Here is a 9489-nt window from a genome sequence, read left to right as displayed (position 1 = left end):
GAGCTGGATTTGGGCCTGGATGGCTCAGAAATTGCCCCCAACATATTCACTTTAATGAGGTCACGTGACTAGCGTCACGCGTGCACGTCGCCTGGCAGATTTTCTCATCACGTGTACGCGTGGGTCACGCGTATGCATCGCCATGAATCTTCCAAATCCTTATTTTCTATGAATTCTCCATCTTGCATGCTTTTCTCTTCACTCCCTTGATCTATTTCTTGTCTCTTAACTCTGAAATCACTAACAAACATATCAAGGCATCGAGTGAAATCAAAGTGAATTAAATTTAGCAAATTAAGAGGCTAAAAAGCATGTTTTTTACTCTTAAGCACAATTTAGGAGAAATTCACAAAACCATGCTATTTCATTGAATAAATGTGAGATAAGTTGGTAAAAAATCCTCTAAATTCAACACAAAATAAACCCTAAAAATGGGGTTTATCATGCCACTTTGATATGGATTGGGAGAATTGTCCCTCTTTGAGGCCATTGACTAGCCCCCATTATCACTGCTTCTGTAGGCAAAGTTTGAATCTCCAAGCAAGCTTTGTTTAATCTTTCCATGAAGCTCGAAGAGTTTCTTTGACCTCTTGCTTGACTCCCATGAGGCTTGGAGCATGTTTTGACTTTATCTTTCTGAATGGAGAATCGAGTAAGAAACTTTCTTGCAAGATCGTCGAAACAGGTTACAAACCTGGGTGGTAGACTGTCAAACCACTTCATCGCCGCTTTATTTAGCGTCATCGAGAAATCTTCATAACGAGTTGCATCTGACGTGTTAGCCAAGTACATCCGGCTTTTAAAGTTGCTTAGATGGTGTCTCGGGTCGGTCGTTCCGTCCTAAAGGTCCATGTCAGGGCTCTTAAAGATTCTTGGGACCCTAGCCCTCATGATCTTTTCAATGAATGGATCTTCTCCTCCAAAAGGGGTTTCTTCCTGATCTGCATGATTGCTTCGACCTCGAAGGTCGGCTTGTAATTTCAAAAGCTTTTCTTCTATTTCTCTTCGTCGACGTACTTCCCTTCTCAGGTCTCTTTCAACTTCTCTTTGCCGCTCTATCTCCTTCTCAAGTTGTTCTAGTCGGCCATGGTGTCTGTGCACGAGTCCCATGAGTTCTGTTGGATGTCAGTTCACCATATCCTCTGGTGGGTGTATATCTGAGTTGATTCTCCGGAGTTTAGGATTTTGCGAAGTCCTTCTTCATTAGGACCGTCCGTTCTATCTCGTCACGGAGGTATTACTATTGCATGATTGTCGTTGTGATGTTATGGCTCGGATTTGGATGCTATATGTCCATCTTCAAGTTGATCGTCCACCATAGTTGGGTGTAGACTTCCAAGTCCTTGGCAACAGCGCCAATATTTTGAGGGTTACCTAAAACTGGATTGCTTTTGGGCTTGAACGTGAGGTTTGGACTCCTTTGGAGCAGCATCCGACGTCTACTAGTGTCAAAGTGCCACCATTCGAGTTTCTCGTGAGAAGGTGGAGAGTGGTACCTGCAACGGACTCCGATACTTAAGTTAGCAAGGGTTTAAGCAAGTTTTTACTAGATTGGGTTCAAATTATACCTAAGGGTGTCAGGGTATTTATAAGTGTAGAGGTAGGATCAATATCATCTACCTTTGGAGTAGTTCCACCTTGATGGTGGGTTTATTACTCCTTTTTGTTAGGAAGGTTGTTGAGATATCCTTTCTAGATGAATAGGAGAGATAGTAGGAGTTGGTTACTTATTTAGATAAGTAGGACCGAATTCATGTCATTGTGTCCGACCTTTATGAGGCCAGGTAAGTGTCAGTCCGGCTAATACCTGTTAATTAGGCTTTATTCATTTTGAATCTGACTGTGTTATGAGTCAGGGTATGAACAAATACTAGAATAAACATTAGGTGCTTTTAAATTTAAAATTTAAAAATACTATAATAGTTTTTAGAATTTTGATATTAATTAATATATGAGGTTATATTAGACTTTTTAATTTTGATAAACACAAGCCAACTTTGAAAAGCTCTCCCCTTAGGTGTTTTTAAAAGCACCCCTACCTTTTAAAAGCTCAAGCACAAGCACATGAACTTTTTGTTTTACCAAATGCAAAATAAGGTGCTTATGCTTTTGAAAAGCACAAATACCTCTTCAAAAAACTTTACCAAACCAAGCCAAAGTATGACAACTAAAACAAATGTAAAAATAAAAACAACAAATAAAAATATAATTTTGTTTATATATTATTTAATTAATTTTTAAATAATATAATATTTATTAAAATACACTATATAGTATAATTAATTTAATTTATCTTGCCGCACTTCGCTCGAATCTCACTGGTAATATTACAATTGTTTATACGTTTTAGATGCTATAATAGTAATACCTGCTGAGATATGACCAGAAATGGGCTAGTTAATTTAGGAAATCAAGGGAGGATAGTTGAGATCATGAGGCCAATTTAGGAAAACTGAATTCGTACACTGTGCGAGAGTATGGTACTATCGAGAATTACTCGTTCTTAATTATACGACAATGCGATCAAAAAAGGGACCAGTCATGACTTGGATTGAGGAGTGTTCGTTCACACTACATCTATTTCCGATATTTAATCAAGAAAGGTCGAAACGGGCCCTGAAACTGAAAGAACGAATTAACGAAATTAATGACCTTTCGTGGCACAAAAGACTACCGTGATAAACGTTGACGTAAAATTTGATAAAAAGCAATTTCTTTATTAATAACGAACAAATCGGACTACTAACAATAAGGGTTAAAATTAATAAATAAATACAGCCAAAATTCATATCCACTGAATGCTGCTTATCACGTCTGTATTTCTTGCATGGCGTCATTCTTAGTACGGAACATTTAATTATTTCGAGCGATGAAGATTACAAAAAACGACCAAAAGAAAGTACCTTGTAAGTGCGAAGGCAGCAGTAGATGCCGACATGCAAACTACTGAATGAAATCGAACTTCACTCCCAATCTCAACTACGATTTGGAAAGCTCAAACTCAATAAACAGGTACATATACAGACAGGAGCTCCAAGAAACTCATTACCGTCCAACAAATTAGTCATTTACATACCTTGTCAGCGCCATCACAAAATCATAACATCTTGACAATAGATGCTGCTATCTTCAAGCATGCCAATGGGAGATTCTTGAGCAACATCCATTTAAGTTGCACCTGCTAGAGTAGCATAACCATGCCTGTCGTTGGAGCACAAGGGGCTTCCTGTCATGGCTTGCATAAATTACATCCTCAGTCAAGATCTCGTCATAAACGTGAACTAGACATGGTAATTCATTCCAACCTTAATGAGACAAATATGAGGAATGTTTAGGCCTACAGCAGGAGAGCGACAATTTTTCCGGAGGAAAGAATAAAGGTTGATGGTGAACTGCTTTAAGAATGACGAGTTCCACTTGGCCTTCACGTGAGAATGACCTATTACATATGCTGCTCCAGCACGTTTAGCTTCAACAAGTTCCATGAGTTCTTCCTTAACTCGTGGATCCTTGTATATTGTATTGATCAACTCAAACCTAATCCGGCGTCTGTTGTTGAGTTCGGGCGATTCTTGCTCATACATGGACTGCAGCTTCTTAAGTGCAGGGGATTTGCTACTAGTAACAGTCAAAGCCCCAGGAAGACTTGTACTGCTGCCTTCTTCAGATCCAGAGGCAGATTCTGACATTAGCAATCTTGTCCCAAACTTACCTGATGTCCTAACCACTGCCATCCGGCCATCCACCAAACCCTCTTGGCTTCCAGAACAACCTTCTGCTTCCAATTGAATGTATTCTGCTATACTCATTACCAGCTCATTTTCAAAATCATTTTCATGGCTGTAGACATCTTTATAGCCATTACGAACAATGCACCGGTATAATCTAAAAGATTTGGGACCTACTCTGCCAATTAGGTAACGTTCCTTATGGGGCACAGAAGGCACAGGTACGGTCTTAATACAGACAAAAACAACCACTTGGTAAAAAGCTGGCAAATTTGTCAAGAAATGGGTAAAACTGGCAGGGATTCCAGTAGCCAATTCAGTATATATAAGCCCCAGTCCCGGAACCCTAACAATCCCAAGACTAGGACCCAGTGTGAGGATCCACTTCATTGAAACTTTGTTATGCATGTCAAATAAATACTTTTTCCTTGAACCATAATGCCAGGCGTACATAACAACCATGAAGAGTGCAGAGAGCACAAGTGGAACCCAACCACCTTTTGGGATTTTCATGCAGTAAGACGAAAGGAAGAGAACCTCAATTGAACCAAAAAATAAAACAAATCCTATAGCAAGTAGAAGACTTTGATGCCTTACAATGTTGATGACTAGTGACATCAACCATGTGGTCACAAACATCACAATCAGACTCGCAATCCCTGCAATAAAGATATCATGAGATGAGAGTCAGCAGCCAATAAATAGGGCCGCATCAGTGTAATAACACCAACAATTTTTAAAAAGTTCACATTTGCTCAATGTTAGAGTATCCTTTTTACCCTATCACTTAAACATATATTGCAACATCATTGAAATTGCATAACAGTATATGATTATGATAATCTTGAAAAGTTGACACTAATAGTGCATCACGATTTGCTACTTTTTTCATTTCCTAAGAAAAGGTTTTACAGACATTTCAAAGAGAAAGGCATAACATGCTTCACTAATAATGTAAAACATTTATCACATAAGATAAAACATTTATCACATAATAAACATTTATACACACACACAAAAAATAAAAATAAAAACTAAAAAATAAAAAAATCTATCATTAATATTTTAATCAATATATAAATAAATAACCTAACATAAAAACAAAAGTACCATAACCCGTTAATTTAACATTGGAGATTTTAAAGATCATTGTTTTGACACAACTTACCATAAGCATATCCTATATGGTTCTTGTCTCCAAAACCAACTGTCATAACCAGGCTAATTATCAAAAGTACCCAATTTATCTCAGGAATATATGTCTGACCATGAATCCACCTTCTGGAATGCACTGCTTTAACACGAGGGAAACATTCAAATGCATGACATTGTTGGACAATTGAGAATGTTGAAGAGATGACACCCTGACTTGCAACTATTGCTGCCAAAGCAGCCACCACAAATACTGGCCAGAATAGGATATCTACATAAGAGAAAAACATTCTGACATAAATTAAAAAGACTTAACAGCTATGAATTCTAGTAGAAACATACTACAGGTTATTGCTTCCAGCTAAATATTCAGTACAACCTGAAAAATTCATACCAACAACCACTCAATGTTTATGCACCTTATGAATGCAGATAATAGTGATTCATGCTGTTCAGAAATTTCCGAGATGACCTATCATACTTTTTAATTACTAGCATTCACATTAGCTAACCTGGAATAGAAGCATAAAAGCTTATGGGCACTGCAGATAAATTCTTTGAAAGAAAAGCAGCCTGTCCCATATATTGAAGAATAAGACATGGATAAACGACACAACAAAATGAAACCTGCATGGCAACAAGGATATAATCACAACTGTTACAACAATCATCTCTAAAAACAAAATCAATCTAACAATTGCAGCATTCTGTTTAAAAATGAGGATTCGCCTATAAAGGCCTCTTTTTTTTGTGGGATATAAATTAAGGCCTACTTTTTATGCCTAGGATCATGGATGCAGGCAAATATGGGTCAATTCAAAGATTGTTTTCACAATCCACTTTAGCCTGAAATGTCAGTTAGCTATAGTCATTTTATAAATGTCAGTTACTTATAGTCTGTCTAATTTCCTCTGGCTGTAATGCTTGTGCAGCATATAATTAAAAAAAGACTCCATATGAGACTAATATATCAGTATGCAATACAAAATAGTGAGTATGGTTGAATCAACTGCTCCCTCAAATTAATCGACTTCATGTTAACTTGCCATCTGAGTACAGTTCTTCATTGCCTAATATCATCTACTATAGTATATATTAGTCACATGAAATATCAGTCTGAAAAGTTTATTACATGTAGGCACGTATAATGACAAAAGGAAAGTTTCATCACCATAACTGAATCCTAAAGTTAAATAACAGTAATCGTTCTTGGGCATCTGTTTATAGGGAACCCAGTATGAAGTTGAAATACTCATTAATATGCATTCAGTGCACTTACCCTTATAGGTGCTTGTCTGTAGTACCCAAGGTCTGCAAACATAGCTTCAGTCCCTGAAGTTATAACAAGAAAACCATAATGAATCTGGCAATGACAATGGTTCAGTAGAACTTGAATTTCAGATTTGACACTGACCTGTAACACACAGAAATACTCCTCCTAGATTGGCCCATCCATCTTTTCCTGTAACCGAAAAGAACTTGTATATATAATATGGAGAAAGAGCCTTATATACTCTTGGATTCCACTTGATTACATTGTAAATGCCAACCGCGAAAATAGACAGTAACCATAAGAGCATTATGGGAGGAAACATGAAGGCAACCTTGTCGGCACCACGGTGTTGCAGAACAAAGAGTCCAACCAGCAGAACACAAGAAATAAAAGGTATCATACCTGTGTAATGATATAAATGTAAATTTTCATCACAAACATTTCATAATATTGTTTGGAGAAGAGAATAGACTGATATCTGTGGGGAAACTTAAGTGTATAAAGTTTCAGAATCAATTTCCCAATTCCCTATTCTTTTCTTTATACTGAAAAATACCAAAAAGCAAACTTTATTCTACATTTTAGGAAATAGCTGTTCATCAGGAAGACAGGAAAGCATCTGAATAGGCTCAAGTCACAATGATCAAAAGACCATAACTTTCTGTTAGAGTCAGCCAACCCAAATCATTATTTTATATCCTTTAAGTTATTCAAGTTAGAGCATTTTAGATATTGTTGGGTGGAAGAATAGCATTTTTCCACTTACTGTTGTCTGTAATCTTTGCTTCGATCCTCAGACCTTCAACTGACGAGAGAACTGCAAGATATATTTCTCATAAAGTCAAGAAAGATACTTATAGTGGTAATAAGGGATTAACAAAAAAAAAGTAACATTGATCAGATAAATTTTACCAGACACACTAGCATATTTATGAGCACAAAGTGTGCTCCCTTACCTGAAATGGCAGGCATGAGTGCACCAACACAAATTGCCATACAAGCACCCAATAAAACAAAAAGAAGCAGTGCCGGTTTTGACCTCTTGTGCTTCTCAACAAATTTTTTCAGAGGTGACGGTGGTATACTTCTATTTGAACAACCAGGCTTGTGATATGCAGAAAGCTCCTCATCAGATGCTTGATGGTTAGGAAGCAAACAAAATTTGGCATTTCTGCAAAGCTGGGAATACAAAGCAACAGTTCCCCCTGCACAAGTTCAATGTTTTAGTACCACTACACTCATTGCACAGAAATTTCCAAGGTACTAAATTACCACCCACCAACAAACACACAGACACAGACACACACAAAGGAAAAAAGAGGATTAGAAGAATCATCATAAAGGAAATGGACCTTACCTTCACCATTATCATCTGCATTCAACATGATAATAGCATACTTCAACAAAGAAATGAGAGAGAGAGTCCAAAAAATCAAAGAAAATGCACCAAATATCACATCCTCATTTTGAATATGTTGCAGCTTTCCAGCAAATATACTTTGATAGACATACAGAGGGGAGGTGCTCAGATCTCCAAACAAATAGCCTAAACTCTGGTATGACAGAAACAGAAGTGCTTTACGTTGAAATCTGCCGTCCACCTGTTTATAAAGACAAATCAGACACTATGGACTTGTTTTTTTGTTTTCTTTTTAACTTCAATAAAGCAAACTTCAGCTCAAAATGTAAATATAAATAAATAAACAAAAAACCATGAACGAAAATACAAGAGGCATTGAACATTTCTATAAAATGCTGTATTGCGAATTGCCACCCAATAAGAGACAACAGAACTGCATCACAGCACATTCTATGGAAGAAACCTGTGGCTTATGGTGATAAACAGTTTCAGCTTAATTTTTGAAGCTCCTACCAACAACACAGCAGCAAGAAGCTAATCTTTCACGAACCTAGAAGTAAGATATATTATATTGTTTCCAGATCAGCGATCCAACGGATCTTATTCTTTATTTCGCTTAATTCTCTTGTTAAGATAAAAATTTCTTCAAAAGCGCAGCTATCCAATGATCATTGATACAATTAAATTGGACATTCAATTCGTTCGGTTTTGGATCGAAGAAAAGGAAATTGAATCTGAAAAATGAAAGCAAACGCAGAAAAGCCATAGTTGGTTCGAATGTATCACAATAAGTATTTCAAGTTAGGGTTTGAATTGTGGCGAAAACAGAGAGAAAGTGAGGAAACCATAACGTACCGTGGTCGATGAACTCCGTTGGGAACCATAAGGTACCACGGTAGATGAACCCCGATTGTCTCTGTCGGCATCGTCTGAGTTCATAGCGAAGCTGCCACAGGAACAGAGCAGCGTTCTTTCTGGTTATGGCGTTGAATCAGATTAAACGTAGAAATTCCTCTTCTCTTGGGGATAAAAGAAAGGGAAAGTCAATTCCTGAAGTGATTAGACCGCGAAACTGCCTCTAACTTCTCTAACTAATGTTTTTCCGCCATTTGCAGACTGGCGTGTAAAAAAGCTGTGAGAACTTTCACCTGTGAAAAAATCAGCGTTGTCATTAATTTTTGGGTTCTGTGTGGTTGGGCCGTTGGTGAAATAAAAATGATCAAATTCTAATAAATGATAAATTATCAAATTTTAACTATACTAACAAATTTCACTCAAATTTTATTCCTCAATCAAAATATGCTTTCAATATAAAAAAATGGGATGAATGTTTGATAATAATGCTACTGTTCTTTGAATCTAATGGATAAGCATTTATCTTATCTTTGAGTTCTTAATTGATTGATTGCATGCATGTCGTAATTTTGCGTATTCTTCCTTATATTTTTGTCTTTTGAAATTTTATTTTTAGCGATTGTTTTGTTTATTTTTCTAATTATAATGTTCTTTACTAATTTTTTTTGGTTGAGTTAAGTTTTATTTTGATTCTTGATATTTGCAAGTTGCATTGATTTAGGTCTAGTTTGGGTAAATAACTTAATTAATTTTTTTTTAAAAAATAACTTAAATAATAAATGACTATATTAAAAGTAGTTTATAAATAAGTTATTTTGTATTTAGATTTTTTGTTTTAAAAGTATTTATTTTATAAAAATGTAGTAAAAAATAGTAATATTATGAGAGAAGTCATTTTTTTTAACTTCTCTATAAGCTCTTAAATAACTTCTTAGAAAGCCGCAATTTGATTTTGAAAATTGCACCAGACATTAATACTACTACTTTTCATAAGTCAAAAGCTCAAAAAACTTACTTTTGAAACTTTTCAAACGGGCCTTTAGTCTCTGATATTTTAATTGTTCTAATTTAGTTCCCAAAATTTAAAAAAGTACACTATATTAGTCCCTCGTTTATTTTTT

The 9489-nt window shown here is 36.1% G+C and overlaps 1 protein-coding gene across 2 annotated transcripts; it reads right to left on the bottom strand.

Annotated features, from left to right (window-relative positions):
- LOC107630740 (potassium transporter 3) lies at nt 2747-8719 on the bottom strand. Of its 2 annotated transcripts, XM_021119126.1 has the most exons (10): nt 8369-8719; nt 8064-8247; nt 7511-7754; nt 7110-7358; nt 6920-6970; nt 6295-6555; nt 6160-6212; nt 5393-5507; nt 4897-5151; nt 2747-4387 (listed from the first exon to the last, which is right to left on the bottom strand). In XM_021119126.1, exons 3-10 carry the CDS (start codon nt 7536-7538, stop codon nt 3282-3284), a joined length of 2118 nt encoding a protein of 705 aa, XP_020974785.1. In that variant the 5' UTR covers nt 7539-7754; nt 8064-8247; nt 8369-8719; the 3' UTR covers nt 2747-3281. The 2 variants fall into 2 exon arrangements, with proteins under 2 accessions (XP_020974785.1, XP_016189444.1); XM_016333958.2 differs by lacking the exon at nt 8064-8247.

Source organism: Arachis ipaensis, chromosome B03 (assembly GCF_000816755.2).
Source record: "Arachis ipaensis cultivar K30076 chromosome B03, Araip1.1, whole genome shotgun sequence".
Taxonomy (NCBI): domain Eukaryota; kingdom Viridiplantae; phylum Streptophyta; class Magnoliopsida; order Fabales; family Fabaceae; genus Arachis; species Arachis ipaensis.
The sequence above is the reverse complement of the archived record's forward strand: the minus strand, read 5'-3'. Positions and strand labels throughout refer to the sequence as shown.